This window comes from Melitaea cinxia, chromosome Z (genome assembly GCF_905220565.1).
Source record: "Melitaea cinxia chromosome Z, ilMelCinx1.1, whole genome shotgun sequence".
In the NCBI taxonomy this organism is placed as follows: Eukaryota; Metazoa; Arthropoda; class Insecta; order Lepidoptera; family Nymphalidae; genus Melitaea; species Melitaea cinxia.
Window position 1 is genome coordinate 17600765 of NC_059424.1, and position 17126 is coordinate 17617890.

Sequence of the window (17126 nt, forward strand, 5' to 3'; positions counted from 1 at the left end):
GTTATGTATATATAGGGGTCGTCCATTAATCACATAATGTTTTTAGCAACTTTTTGACCTGGTCTGTGGTGGTATTAGGTTGTTAGACTACCCCTCTCCTATAAATCAGGTATATTTTTGTCTGTTAAATTTAAATTTTCAGAATATTATCTTTAAATATAGGGATAATCTTAATCAGATTTTCAAAAATTAAGCATCTTGATACAAATTTCTATTTTTTTTTATTGGTATTTTTTTGGTTTAGATATCGCACATTCAATTTATACACATGATACCTCACTATAATAATAATCCCTCTTTATAGCTGCACGTAATCAATAGACGATCCCATATCCAAAACAGTACAATTAATTTGTGCCCCAATAGAATATTGATATGTCATGCAAGATTTTATTATATAATTCAAAAATAAATAATGGAATCGTTTAAATAGTAAGAGCTGCAGAAAGAATTGTTACCACTTTAGTTAACAGCATCCCTGTATTTGTCAAACTTAATTTTAGTACAAGTAATGAATTATATTTGATAATCTAATAAGTTATAAGTAATAACTTAATTTACATCACTATAGGTATCACGAAATGAACAAAGGATATATTATGATAACAATGTGGGTTAATGCTAAATATATTCAGATCTGACAATTTTAATATAATAATTTTTCAATGAATTGTTTCAACTAATAATAATATTACATTTATTAAAATCCAAGTAACTTCAACGTGGTTTAGCGACACCATTTTCACTCATAACTGAACCCTCTCTACCTCTCACCAGAAAGGAATTATTTTCATTATATAGTGAATACAATATGTATTATGTTATTCTGTTCTATAATGATATAAAGTAATTTATAATGAAAACTTGTGGTTGTAAAAGATTAACAAAGATATGACATGTTAAAAGTAAAAAATTAAATAAGATATTTACATACTATTATTTGTATGAGGCATGTGTAAAATGGTTGCTTAATCGTCATTTGATAAACAATAATTATGAATAAATAATTAATTTAAAAAGTGTATGGATATTTAAATTTGAATAAATTTATTATATTATAGTGTTTTCCTATAATATACCCTTTATTCCTTAAACATGTGAGAAATGGCTAATGAAATGGCAGCTTACATGAGAACGCAATCGCAACACTGCAAAGTATAATAAAGGCATTTAATGCCACACTCTTCATCCTCAACGGTGGAAGCAGTCGACCTGGTTTTATGAGGCGGTAGAGACCTTAGGAACACACTATCAACATTATCTGCTAATTTTTCCTTTTCTGTCTTATTATTTGAAGATTCTTTTTCTCTTTCATCATTTTCAAGGTAATCCTTATCAGATTTTTTATCGTTATCATCATCATCATCATTATCGTCATCTTTTGTATCACCAGCTGCCTCCTGGAAAATTTTAACATACATATAATTTTTTTACAAATGAACAAGACATGTATTAATGACTATTTTAACAACCTTGCTGTCTTCATCGTCCCGCTTAATAAAGTCTTGCTTTTCTTCGGGATTTGTGTTCACTATTTCTGGATGTTCTGATGCAGCTATAACACCTGCTCCTGTAATGGCTACTGGAATGTGACCACTATGCTGAGGTACCAATAGATCAGATTCATCTTCTTTCTTCTTCAAAAATGACTGGCTTGATGAATCTTCCGACATACTTGAAAATTAAAATAATTAAATATGAAATTCAAAATACTTGTTGTATACGTGTAAAGGCATTATTCAAAGCACAATTCGTTGACAGAAAGTCTTGCGAGCATATTAAATTTCGCCTCGTAACTGGTGACTGGACAATAAATGTATGTAAACAAAAGCCACTAATGATACAATATCAGTTTTCGTATTATTGCATCGTTGGTTCACCTTGCATACGCCACCGATTCTTTTTGTTCAGTTTGTTCCGCAACAGATAAACGACGCCATTTATTTAAGATTGTTTCAAAGTTGTCTTCTTCCATTTTTGTTCGTAATAAACATAAGCTCACTAAAAAGTTTTTATTTTATAATTGCAAATGAAAATTAAAGTTTGTTATAATTTGATAACTGAATGAACAATCAGAATTTTAAAATTTATAAAGTAAACAACCACGACTTTTATTTTGTAAGATTTATTGAAAATAAAAACAAAACAAATAAAGAAACTACATCGAAACTTTTATTTAGTCGTACCTACCCGTATGGCGACACTTAATTTCTCCGGTAGGAGTAATAGTGTTCTGTGCTTAATTTACTATACTTTTGTATACCAAACTGTACCAAACTGAAATTTTTGTATAAATTGGTTAGAAATTGGTAGAATTGCACGTCAAAATGAAAAATTTTAACGTCGGAAACGTCGTAAACGTCAACTAGTCAAATTATTATTTTCCAAATGTGCAAACATGTGTTTGTAAAATATTTGTTCATTTTTTATGAAGTCTTAAAATTTTACAATATTTTGAATTCAAATTCGATTTTATACTATAGTTTTACAACAGGTTTGTATTTAAACATAGTCATGGTTTTCTTATGCTAGACTAATTAATTTTGTTTCAGGAAACAGGTTATATGTATGTTATGCATTTTATATTTTCTAAACAAGAAATAGTATAAAATAGTGATTCATTAATTTAAATTAAATATAATTTTTTAATAAATTAAATATAATTTTCCACACAATTATAATTCCCGTATCACGTCTAATATCATTTTCGTAAAGTTACGGATTTACAATTAAATAACGCATAGAAGAGACAATATATAGCATATTTTTATATTTAATAGCTTTTATACTTTCAGTACCTTAAAGAATTAAACAACGCACAGAAGAGACATAAATATACAGCATATTTTTATGTTTAGTAGTTTTTATACTTTCACTCCCTTAAAGAATTTAGAAAAGTCCATGAAATCTTTTATGCTAAATCTAAGATTTGTCATTTGCGGACTACAAAGAACCACTGAATCGAAAGTGCATTTTTAGTACCACTTTGTCTAGATCTATTACACAATATAAAGTAAAATATTCTATACAATACTAATTGTAGTAATTGTGTTAATTTAAAGACTATTAAAAATTATGTATGTAGACTACATAAATATATAATGATTAATTTTATTTGTCATTAATTCTCAGATGTTGATTTGTAGGCTAAAGCAGTGCATACTGTAGAATTCATACATGTCCTATACAAAAATTGCCCAAATAAAATATTGGTGTGAGTCATATGTCAATAAAAAATTATGTAATAAATTGGCTGGCACCATTGAACGATATTCCTTCGATAGATTTATCTTTTTACACCATAGAAAACCTAAAAGATACTTATCTTTATATTATTATTATTATTCTAATTATTTAATAACTCTTAATACTTATTAAGAGTTATTAAATAATTGCATAGTAATTTTTATGTATCATATTATAGGATTAATATAATTTTAAAGATAATTTTGTTCAGTTATTTGTAGGCTTTTGTGTTTTGTTGTTTATGTGTGTCTCTGACTAATATCGAAGTCACAGCTATTTAAACTATTTGCTAATATTTTTCAGGTGCTGAATGGAGTGTTCTCCTCTCTAGCTGCACAAGAATTTTCCTTGAGAAGACACTAGGTAAGAATAAAAATTAAATATATAGTTTATTCTATAGTTATATAGTTATATAACTATATATAGTTATTATGTTAATTATAGTTTATTTTAATTAAATATATAGTAATTGTTTGTCACATTTGTAGAATTTTTGTCTTGAAGAACGAGTAAAAGAAAAAAAAAAAATAGTATAAATTTCTCTAGCTATCTCTAGCTACTATCAAAAATCACAGTTATTTATACATTTTGCTAATATTTTTCAGGTGCTGAATACAGCTTTTATGTCTTCTCTCCTCTCCTGCTCCACAAGAACGTTCCTGTGAGGAATGGTCCTAGGTAAGAACAACATACAAAAAAGATGAAATTTTTAGTTTTATACAACTTGTAATTTTTAACATTGTATTTGAGGTATTTTTTTTTAAATCAGAAATATTAGAAATTATCAAATTACAAACTTGTAAATTTGTAGTTTCTTTAGCTAGCATGTCTGCTTTTTCATTCCCCAGTATGCCTTGGTGACTAGGAATCCACATTATATCAATAACAAAGCTGTATTAAAGGGTCTATAAATTTTTTTATTCGATAAGGCAGCTAAAGATGATAGTGAATCAGAAAAAAACATAGTCAGGGGTAGTTTCTCAGGGATATTTGTTAGCTATGTCTAAATTTCATTTTATATGCCATTTTTTCCAAGGTGGAAGTTAGAAGGATAATGACGTGAAAAAAGTGGTGAAAGATCGAATTCAATTTCTTTTAAATAGTTTTTAACTCTTAATTTTAATGGGACAGGAAGGGATTGACGTAAATTATGTTCTATATTTGACAATAACAGAGGGATTGATTCAATATATTTCGTGTTTTTTATTTATTAGTGTTGCTAAAACGTTTATATTTATTATTATTATTCAATAATTGTATAAAAAATATTTTAGTAATGTATGTTTTAGTAATGTAAGTAGTAGATGCTAGTAACCTTTCTTTTCTTGAAGATTTCTTAAGAATAGATGTGTGTTTCAAATATATGACTAAATAAAATTTAAATAGACCATTATATGTTTGACTGTTTTTTATTTCAGATCTACATACCTACACGGAAGAAGTTCCTGCTGAGTCATTGAACAAAAAGTAGATTAAGTTTCAAATGCTTTCGGCAAATGTAATTGATAATTTAGATAAACTTGATAGTGTTCAGTATTCAACCAATACGGGATATTACAATGGATGACAACTTTATTAATCCACTTTACGAGCTCAGCGCCCCTTAATGCTCATTTATCATACTACAGTATGCAGAGAAGTTCGTAAAAGCTATAGAGGTACATATGAAATATAGTAAGACTCACGAAATATGAAGAAGTTTAGTATCATATAAAGCTTGCATACAGTTTATGTGGAAGCTATAACAAGTTTAAGATCTAGTAAAAATTTACTGAAATCTGACATAAATTGATTTGGCTGAAGCCGGTCCATCGTACAATTGCATCAATTATAGACTCTGTGTAATGTACTCAGTCCATCACTGTAGTTTTCAGATGTGATAAATGGTTCTGATTACATTTTTACTAAGTTTAGACTTTCATACTTAACTATTATAAATCCATTAATATATCAGTACATATTAACATAACTATGCAAGGTTAGCATTGTGACTTTAAGTGAGCTCTTTCATCATCTTTCGTACATCTTACGTCACATGGGCACCTTTACTTAAATAAACTATAGTAGTAATAGTCTACAAAAAAAAAAAAAACAATTTTAATATTTCGTGTAGTTCAAACAATCAGTATTTGGAGCTTTAAAAATAAAATTTATCATAGTCAATATATAAAAGATCACTGAAAGCAGATATGTAATATACATATGTAACAGCTCTTGTTCAAGTTCAAGCCTTATTGTTAAAAAAACAATGCTTATGCTTTAACCAATATTAAAAGTGTGGACATTTAATGAGGAGGCTCTTACAAAAGACAAAACTATGCAAACCACTAATGTAGTATAAGAAAAGAATGTCATACATGGTTTGTACAAATTACTGTATCTGTTAAAGATATAAAAAGGCTGTGAGAGAAAATTTCAACAATTACAGTAACTATTTAATATTATGTTAGAATGTTATTGTAGATAGGCATTAACAATTCTTTTATATGAGGAGTATTTAATCCTTGGCCATTCTGATGATATAAAAATGAAAGTATTTGACTGTTTATTTGTATACTATATCCATCAAATATCATCTAAGTTATAAAATTTATAATATATTTTATTTATTTATTTTAATTTGTTTTATAAATAAGTTTATTTTATGCTTGTAAATCAACTATGTTTATAATATTTATATTATATTATATTTATTCATATTTATTTATTTTAATTTGTTTTTAAATATGTTTGTTATGCTTGTAAATCATCTTTTTTGTTATTGTTTGATAACTATTATTTGTAAGATTATTTCATTTGTATCACTTTTTTAGTATTTAATTTGTTTGAAATCTTTAATATCATGTTGTTTGTTTTTTATACAACTAGGTCGGCAAACAAGCTTACGCCTCACCTGATGGTAAGCGATTATCGTAGCTTATAAACGCTTGTTACACCAGCCCCAGCTACCTATCCGCCCCAGGAGCTCTGGTCACGTTACTCACCACAGGAACACTACTGCTTGAAAGTAGTATTATTTAGCTGTGATATTCTTCGAGGTCGAGTTACTTCACCAATCGGGCTGCTCCAGATTTTGAGCAGTATATTTCCTGCTGTGCCCTATCTCAGTTAAAATTATTGTTTATATAATTACTATTTTGCGAGATTATAAGATTATAAGAAAAATTGTTACTAACACTATATGGGCTAGTTCCGAAATAAATATATTATTATTATTTCATTTCTATCGCTTTTTTAGAATTGAATTTATTTGTTAACATGTTTGTTATATTTTAAATCATGTTGTTTGTTATTGTTTGATAATTACTATTTGATACTATTTAATTTGTTTTGTAAATATGTTTAGGTTAGCGTGGTGGATTAAGCTCCGATCCTTCTCCTACTTGAAAAAAGAGGCCTAGTGTGCTCATAGCTGTGGGATGTATCGCAGTATATCTACGAATATATAAATTTTTTTTGTTAGCTGTTGTGATCGACATGCCTTCAATAATGTAACTTTTTTTGTATAACAACTTTCAATTTGAAAAGAGATTTTCCTCTCGGCCTACACTAGAGACATTAGGTTAAATAATTTGTTGTAATATTTATTTTATAAAGCCGATGACATAACAGGTGATGTCTACCGAGACACTAGTGATTGGGGCAAAATAATATGTTTGTAATGTTTAATTGTAACAATTACCTTAATTTTTGTTTAAAATGTATATATTTTTTCGCTGGTTAAGAGTAGTATATACCTTATCGCGAAATAAGTATTTCGTTTTAATTCCTATTTATGAGATTCATATTCTTTTAGAAGTTTGAAATATACATATATATTTACAAAAAGCCTTTTATTTTAAATAAAATTTATAAAATTGAGAACCCTGTGCTCAAAAAGTATCGATAATTTTATCGACTAATTTATTGACCTTTCCCACACTATTATCGATTTCCGATAGGATAACGAACTTTAACCATATTTTACTATTATTTGTCGATTGATTGATTGATTCCATAGATTGATTGGTTTAATGCCTAGTGGCACAACTAGCACGGCTGATTCCGCCAATGTCCCGTAGACTAATATTTGTAATTCAAATTATGAAATAGGTTTATTATATGCTGGCAATCCTAATACAGAATTACGGATTTTATTTGTGACAACTGACAAGTCACAAGACATTGTTATGTCTTGAAGACAATACTTTTAATATACCAATTGACCACTTTATATTAAAACGCAAAACAAGTAATATGCATTAATGTACACAATATAATAATAATATGGTTTATTAATGGCAATAACTTTAAGATGAATAAAAAGTTAACAACTTACGAAAAGAAGTAATACTTACAAATTATACATAGATGGCGCTCGATCCACGACTCGCTTATTTTGATACGTCTTATACACCGATTCTTTATGTTTATTTCTGTTTCTACCTGGTATCCATATTATGCCAAATGATGACGATTTATTGTTTCGTGTAGGCGTATAAGAAGATGATGCATAGCTTTTGGCAGGAACAGATGATATAGTAGGTAATTTACCGCTAGTAGGAAGAGTAAAACCTACTTTTGGCATGCTTTTTCCAACAAGGCCAGTTGGCCCATTCTTGCCAGTGGGTACACTACCCACTTTTTTCATTACTGGCGCCAGAGTGAGGAATTATCTAAAAACAGTAATTTTTGGGTTTAATAATTAACTTAATTTACATAAAGTTGCAGCACTGGCCAGGGGTGGCTCTAGCCCATGTAGCATCCCAGTGCAATTAATACCCTACCTCCGCTGCAGTATAATACAATATTATCACATTAAAAATATTATGTCGCCGCGTTGGCGCAACGGTTACAGCCATGGATTGTACCTGTTGCGTTGGCGGTTATTTAATCCGTAATTTCAGAGTATATCGTTTTTAAACAGACGTGCCGTTTAATTTTTAAAAAACAGAAAATGTAAAGTTAAACTACAAGAAAAGAGTTTTAAACTGCATCTACTTTCTCGCACATGCCATTTCTCGCGCATACATAGCCATGGATTGTACCCGTTGCGCTGGCGGTTGCGGGTTCGATCCCCGCACATGACAAACATTTGTTGTTATCATGTACACCTGATAACGATCGTTACTCGTAGTAGGGAATATATCCGCCAACCCGCATTGGAGCAGCGTGGTGGATTAAGCTCTGATCCTTCTCCTACATGGAGAAAGAGGCCTATGCCCAGTAGTGAGATATTACAGGCTAAGCGATTGAAAATATTATTATTATCCTATCTTACAGCCTATTTTTTAGGACTAGCTGTGTGAAGTGTTTCTTTCATTGATTTGATTGTTGGGATTAAAAGTAGACTATTACTTATTGTGCTATATCTCCAGCTCTCTACGTATTACGTTTTATTTCAATCAGCTTAATAAATTTTCCACAAAATACTTCCAAACATCCTTCTAAAATTTCGCATGACCGCAGCCTATTTATAAATTTTCTAATAATGCTATGAGGTGATATAAAAATAACCCTATCCAAATTTATAAAAAAAGAAACGCCAAAAAGTTCCTATAACCTATAACTATATAAGCGAATAGCCTTCGAACGACAGCATCGGCTTTTTATTATTTTTCCTTTATTCTCAGGACAAGATTTGTGTATAATGAAACCAAAAAACGAATTAGGTATTCACAAAAATAATACCTAAACAAACAAAGTAGTTTTTAATATGTAGGTACAGAAACTAAAGATTACATAGAAAATTATATATTTTTAACGATATACTAGTACTTACTTTAAAGTCTACGTAAGTATTAACAATACGCATTTAGTCATAGTCTGTTATAGAACAGGTTTCTTGCAGAACTATGTGCCATACGAGTTATAATAAGTTTTTTCTAGATGTTTATTTTAAAAGGACGACGAAGTGTAAAATAATCGTGACTAAACTATTATCGATAATACAAATTGCTTGTTTCTTTTTTATGAGAATGAAATTTGTACTATGTGTTTGTACTAATGTTTATATAGTTGAAAAGTTTGTTTCTTTGTTTGTTTAAACGTTCTAATCTCAGGAACTACTGGTTCGAATTGTAAAAATATTTTTGTGTTAGATAGTCTATTTATCCAGGAAGGTTAAAGCCTTTATAATAAATATCAAGCTTACACCAATAGGAGCTGAGAATTAATAAAAAATGTTAAGAATATAGCTTTTTTTATAGCTTCTTTTACATGCGCAGCGTACCTAAACGGTTAAAGCTACCCAAAAATTATGTATGACGAAGTTGATAACCATTAAAGTAATAAAAAACCATCCGAGATAGCATATGTCTATCTTTTAAGATTAACTCATTATACTAATATTTTTGATAGTAAACAAATTGGTTCTAAAATAATTCATTATTTGCGAAGGTGATTTTATAGACATGATATAAGTCCTTATCCAAATAAATACGTTATTCGTCACAAGTATTTTTAAAACCCAACTGTTCTTAACATCATTTTTTTTTTGACTAGCCCGTTGGTGCAGTTTGTATTGACCCTGCTTTCTGCTCCGGGGGTTGTGTGTTCGATTCCCACCCCAAATCTAGGTGTTATATATATATTTAATTATATATTTATTTATATAATATACTAGCTGACCCGGCGAACTTCGTATCGCCTAACAGTGACTTTTAAGTATTATCACAAATCTTTTGTATGGGAGTATAGAAAAGTGTTGTTTTTAGACTTTTTCAGGATTTTTTTTTTTTTTTTAGAATTTTTTCTCTCCGTAAGAACCATCCTCGTACTTCAAGGAACATTTTAAAAAAAGAATTAGCGAAATCGGTCCAACCGTTCTCGAGTTTTGCGCTTAGCAACACATTTTGCGATTCATTTTTATATATAAGAATAAAATTCTCGTGTCGCGGTGTTTGTAGTTAAACTCCTCCGAAACGGCTTGACCGAATCTCATGAAATTTTGTGTGCATATCGGATAGGTCTGAGAATCAAACAACATCTATTTTTCATACCCTTAAGTTCTAGGGGGGGGGGGGATTAAGGGGGTTAATAAGATATATGGCAAAAAACGTTTGCGGGGTCAACTAGTATATTTATATATGTATTATTTATAACTATGTTTATCGACAAAAATGTAGCTATACCAGTCGGCTGTTACTTATAACACAAGCATTAAGTTGCTTACTTTAGGAACAGACGACCGTGTGTGTATCGTGTAGATATTTATTTATTTATTTAATTTCAATTAATATTTTAGAAGATATCAGTTTTAAAATAACTCTGCAACGAATAATGACCACAAAAAATGAATTATTGCATTATTATTAGCAAGGAAAAATACTTCATCAACAAGTCAATCTTATGAACATAAACTTTATTTTATATAGAATTTAATTTGGTCGCATAATTTAGGAATAATGTAATCAGCAAATGAACACGGGTAAAACCGCGGAAAACTGTATTATCACAAAACCATTTAAAATAGTAGTACGCTGTTATTGTACATTATTTTATCAATGCGATAGTTTTCGTTTTTTTTTTTTTGTAATAAGTATTAGATGCGCATTTGCCATTTATTAGGTCGGGGAAAAAGTTTCTTCGTATTTTATATATAAATTCGAAGTAAAATTTAGCAAAATGGATTTACGTTAATTGTAATATATGTGTTTTACTTTGTTCAATAACTTGTCACCATCTCGTACCTAGTGACATGATTACAAAAACCGCAACAAGTAAAGGAAAAGGAAAAGCAAGCAAACTCCTTTTGATGTTAACTTTACACTAACTACCTAAAGAATTCTGAAGATACCGAAACAGACGGAAATCTGATGGTGCAAGATTGGGGCTTTATGGCCTCTCTCAATTTTCGTTGAGTGGCTAAAGACGTATGTGGTTGGGCGATATAGTGATATATGATCACCCTTTGATTGTTGATCAATTCCGGCCGTTTATTGTCAATTCCTTGCTTGAGTCTCAACAGCTGTTTATAGTATAAATCCGAATCAATGGTTTTGCTGACTGATACTCCTCCAATCTCACCATACAGTCAACACTACCTTATTGCGTGACAACCCGGGTCTCGCGATTGTCCAGCTTGACCGTCCTTTAACCACGATCTCTTTCGTATATTCTTATCGTAGGTGATCCACAGTTCGTCATTAGTGATTAATCTTTTCAAACATGATTCGATATTCTTCAGTTTCCAAGGATACGTCTTAAGTGAGAATCGCGAATGTGTACACGGTCCATTAGGTTTCTTTCAGTGATTTCATGTGGCGATCATATCAAGCTTTTGTATAGCCAGGCTTTTTCAAAGGGAGAAGACTGTTTTATGGTCAATTCTCAGATTTTTAAAGACTCAAATGTCGATCTAGCTCCACTGTTTTAAAAACGTCGTTACGTTTATCTATAACTAGGCAACCAGAGCGAAATGCATCTTAGCCATCAAAATTTCCTGACTGAAAACACCTAAATCAATTTTGTGTTACTCTCACTAAGCCAGCCAGTTACAAACAATACAACCAAAAATATTTTGTTACAACTTTGTACTATAAAATACGAAAACACTTTTCTCTGACTTATTACTATTTTTGTACAATATGTACATTAAAAACTAATTCGTTGTCCCTATTCTTTGAGAGCTACTGGATACATGGTTGTATTATTTTTTAGTTAGTATCTAATTAGATGAAAAAAAAATGCTAATATATATAAATAATGAGCCAGAATTGGAATAGGACACAGAAGAAAATGCCTGGAGAAATGACTGGAGAAATTCCTTACAAAAGACCACAGCTATAAAATACTGTTTTCAAGTGTGTCCCTCTGGTCAGTAAATATTCCAAGTGTCCATATGAGCCTTAATGAATTATGTTAAAAACATTAAAGATCTTGACTATTCTTTCTCTACGAAAATATGAGGACATTTGTATGTTATTTCTAAATATAGTAATGGTCGCGATGCGTACTACATATTTTACTGATTTACTGATTTTTGTATAAGTAAGCTTGTTATCTAGATGAAATCAAAATGCATTCTAGCACCTTGGCAGCCAGACATTGATGGACGTTGAAAAATGAGGCTAGCAGTGAGTTGATTTTACTATATACAGAGTGGATCTAATCGTGAGGTATTAAATTACAAAGGAAAATTAAAAAAAAAACACATTGTTGTCTTTTCCTAAGATAGGCAACCTAATGCATGTGTTATAGATAATAGTCAACTGATATGATTACATTTTTTGATACATGTACTTTAAATAATACATAAAAATCGCTCTGGTGTAGTTGTGTAGACACCTAAACACCGACGGTTTCCGGGTTTGATTCCCGCTAGGAATGTATATTTGTGTTTGTAAAAATATTTATTTCCGGTTTGGATATCATCCTTGTGGGTCTCCCCACCGTGCCTTGCAGAGCACGTTAGGGGGCATCCATGAATTACGTGATCAATTTTTCGATTAGTTTAGACCACTTACTCCTCTCCTTAGGTGAGATTTAGTGAGAGTTGCCTACCCCCTCCCCTCCCTTTACGTGAATGACATTGTTCAATACAAAGCTAATAAAGCTTCGAATCTAGAATTGTTAAACATAACTGCATTACCCCAAACTTCAGTCAATTACATTAATACCTACTTCATTAATATTGGTAAAAACTTAGCTGAGTCTATAAATAAACGGGTTGGGAACTCATTAAATAATATTACCATTGCTGGTGCACAATCAGCTAGTTTATCCTCTTTCGTCTTGCTTGATACCGATCCGGGTGAGGTTTTCCGCATTCTTATGGGTCTGGATTCGAATAGTGCACCTGGGTGGGACGGTATCACAACAAAATTTATAAAGAACGCTAGAGACTTTTTTGTCCCACACATAACAACTTTGACTAATCTCTGCTTCCGTGCTGGTATTTTTCCTACAATACTTAAACGATCGATAGTGACTCCCGTGTACAAGGGTGGGGACAGATCTGACGTAAACAACTATAGGCCAATTTCTGTACTAAATGTCATTTCAAAAATAGTAGAAAAAATACTAAATGTAAGACTTCTAAATTATTTAAATAAATTTAATGTGTTATCCGACGCCCAGTTTGGCTTCAGGAGACACCTATCAACCGAAGATGCTATTATAACCCTTACAACGATGATCGTCAAGGAAGTAGATAAAGGCAATAAGTGTCTTTCCGTGTTTTTAGACCTAAGAAAAGCATTTGACACCGTATCTGTCCCAATCCTTGTACAGAGGCTAGAGAATATAGGAATACGTGGTGTCGCTTTGTCTCTTTTTAGAAGTTATTTATCTGATAGAACTCAAATGGTAAAAATTGATAATTTCATAAGTGATGAAGAAACCGTTCTATATGGGGTACCGCAGGGAAGTGTTCTTGGTCCGACGCTCTTCCTGGTGTATATAAATGACCTCTGTAACTTACGGGACGTCGGGGGAACGATCATCTCCTATGCCGATGATACCGCTATCGTCTTTACTGGCAAGTCGTGGAAGGATGTTGGAATTAGTAGTGACAGAGGTTTAACCAAAGTATTCAAATGGCTAGATGATAATCTTATGACATTAAATATAACAAAAACAAAATATATTTGCTTTGCTCCTAATAATGCTTCTCAACCAGGAGCGGACTTCCGCGTTAGAATTCACAATTGTTCAAATGTCGATACAATGCCAATAGATTGCAACTGCCCGGATATTGAGAAAGTGATGTCTATGAAATATTTAGGTATAATAGTGGATCAGAGATTAAGTTGGCAGCCCCACATTGAAGCAACTGTGAGCAGGATTAGGAAGCTTGTTTGGATGTTTAGAGCATTGAGGGATGTAATGGCGGTTGAACTATTAAATAAGATTTACATTGCCATGGCCCAATCAGTTTTAGGCTATTGTATCACGGTCTGGGGAGGCGCCAATAAGTCCAGCTTCCTAAATATTGAACGAGCCCAAAGATCAATTGTTAAGGTGATGTACTGTAAACCACTTAGATTTCCTACTGATACTCTGTTCAAGATTAGTGGCTTGTTGTCAGTAAGAAAGCTTTACATACTAAACATTACACTATAATGTCACAAAAATTTGCCTTATGACCATCGCAAGGTATTAAAACGTAGGAAAGACTTAGTTGCACCGTCATATTCTTGTCGAACGGTCTTTGCCAAACGTCAGTACGATAGCCAATCCGCTTACGTATACAATTCTATTAATTATAAACTAAAAATTTATTCAATGACATTACGAAAGTGTAAACAAGCTATAACGGAGTGGTTAAGGGATCTAACATATGAGGATGTTGAAAAATTGTTAGTTAGAATAGCATAAAAAAGTAAAGTAAATAACTAGATGAGTATATGTATTTGCATGTATGTACACACACACACGTACACACACACACACACACACACACACACACACACACACACACACACAAAGTTGACGCCAGAGGTTTCTTCCATACCTCTGGGGAAGGAAAAAAAAAAAAAAAAAAAAAAAAAAAAAAAAAAAAAAAAACACACACACACACACACACACTCACACGCACACACACACACTCACACGCACACACACACACTCACACGCACACACACACACACACACAAGCACGCACGCACTCACAAACACATTCTTGATCACATTCACTCACTTATAAAGCGCACTTTAATTTCTAACAAAATTCTGTTTTTTTTTATTAAATCGTGTCATTTTGTTGCCGTTTGTATGAAATCTTAGTTAAAGACTTGGGAAGTTGCGAGTCATTCCCACAACAAGTATCTACGATAACTTATTGGGAAGACTCAGTGTAACTTATATTGTAAACAGATTTCATGAATAAAGATATTATTATTATTATTATTATTATTATATCATCCTTGTGGGTCTCCCCACCGTGCCTTGCAGAGCACGTTAGGGGGCATCCATGAATTACGTGATCAATTTTTCGATTAGTTTAGACCACTTACTCCTCTCCTTAGGTGAGATTTAGTGAGAGTTGCCTACCCCCTCCCCTCCCTTTACGTGAGATTGACGTTGAATATAATTGAGATTGACGAGAAATAATAAACTGTTCAAGTATACTGTAGTTAATTTATTTAAATTTAATAAAATTTAAACCAAAACTAAATTATTTTAATAGTCGTGAGATTTATTTTAGCGGGCAAAATGAACGCTCAAAATATATTTTTTAATATCTGTAATATTTTATATTTTTGAAGTTGATGTGAGATTTTCAACTATCCTATATAAATGAGATTTCATTGGACCCCTCTCCCCCCATTCTGAGCTCACGTAATGAATGCCTGTCCCCTTGAGCTGTCGGTCCCGGTTGTCATAATACATACCTGATAGCTTTCGTTAATCATAATAGGAAATATAACCGCCAACCCGCAGTGAAGCAGCGTTGTGGATTAAGCTCTAATCCTTCTCCTACATGAAGAAAATGGAATATGCCCCGCAAGGGTTGCTACAGGCTAAATCGAGAAATAATACATAATATTATTTACAGGCTCAGGGTTGAAATCGAATTCACAACTCCCGGAGCAGAGTCACTGCAAGCTGCGCTATCGGACAAGTCGTATCTTTATCTAAATCACATAAACATACAGATTGTAAGATATGTATATATAAAATAGTTAAATAGAAGCATAGTTAAGACACAAGTTATGGTTACAACTGAACCGTATATGTAGTATCTCTGTTGCTGTTGCCTGCGGTCTGATTTAGTTAGAAAACTAATATGCGATAGCAATGATGTAATGTTAAAGACTCTATTAGAAAATAACAAAACAATTATTACAAAAAGTTGTGTTGTGTTGTAAATTGAATGATGAGAGCGAAATTCAGCGCAGATGACGCTGCTCTGACGATTATATTGTTATTCAAGGTTTGCTGTTTCTCCCAGCCTTATTCGTGCGGAAGGAAATCATGTTACCTATACCTATATACATTTGAAATAATCGAAGTTTGAAAAAAAAGTTTATCTTACTCCTTAAAGTTAAAATACACTGAAACCTGCTCCCATTAATCTAATTTTCATCAAAATTATCATTGAAATTTGTATTAAAAATTTTGCAGAATTACAAGATTGCGTCCATCCTTATCTTATTTGTCTAGGTAAAGTATTGAAATCCATTTCTAACAAACTATGATTTCAAATAGTCGAGTAAACAACGTGACAAAAATTATACTAACGTGATTCTTGTATAAAATATTTTAGCTAATAGAATTTGAAAAAGATGTAAGCTTTCGGCCACCCTGATAAAAACCATAACCGGTAGAAACCAATTACCATAGCCTATAGACGTCTACAACATCACGAGCATCACAACCAGTGATGAAACGGATATCGGTTTGGCCGGATACCGGATACCGGATATTCGGCCGACCATGTGGCCGAATAGCCGAATATCCGGCCGCCGGATATCCGGCAGAACTTAGCTGTTTGGTGTATCACACACACACACAGACACTTGCTTTTCTTCCCGTGGGGGTCGTAAAAGGCGACCGAGGGATAAACCTGGCTCAAAATCATCAGGGTCCTGGAAAAGGAAAACTTCATTTGAAACCCGAAATGGGGTCTCCGAGAAGTATTCGTGGCATAACTCTAAAATGCGAAAGACCCCTGCAGCCGAACTGGCTCCACACGTATCGAATCGTCGTTCTTGTGGGCCTAGCCAGTGAGGTCGAGAGGATGACGCAGAGCTTAGGCAACTCTGTGTTTTCCTGAAGAGTGTCCTAGGCGGCACAGTGTCTGTCTGACACTAGCTAAATCGTCTGCAATAGACGGACTAAGGCCAATAATGATGATACTGAATTACTATCCGGTATCCGGCCGGCTACTGAATTATTATCCGGTATCCGGCCGGATAGTGAAAACAAGGCCGGATAAGCCGGATACCGGATAGTTA

General features: G+C 32.2%; 1 protein-coding gene and 1 long non-coding RNA gene across 2 annotated transcripts; one reads left to right on the top strand and one right to left on the bottom strand.

Moving 5' to 3' along the window:
- Positions 1 to 1111: 1111 nt before the first annotated feature.
- On the bottom strand, positions 1112 to 7895 carry LOC123668416 (histone chaperone RTT106-like). Its single transcript, XM_045602150.1, has 3 exons — positions 7584 to 7895; positions 1473 to 1674; positions 1112 to 1400 (listed from the first exon to the last, which is right to left on the bottom strand). The coding sequence occupies exons 1-3, from the start codon at positions 7874 to 7876 to the stop codon at positions 1125 to 1127; spliced, it is 771 nt and encodes a 256-aa protein (XP_045458106.1). The 5' UTR covers positions 7877 to 7895; the 3' UTR covers positions 1112 to 1124.
- Positions 3456 to 6842, top strand: LOC123668417. Its single transcript, XR_006745579.1, has 4 exons — positions 3456 to 3609; positions 3852 to 3924; positions 4665 to 4904; positions 6593 to 6842. It is a non-coding gene; the product is annotated as an uncharacterized LOC123668417 (long non-coding RNA).
- Positions 7896 to 17126: the final 9231 nt, after the last annotated feature.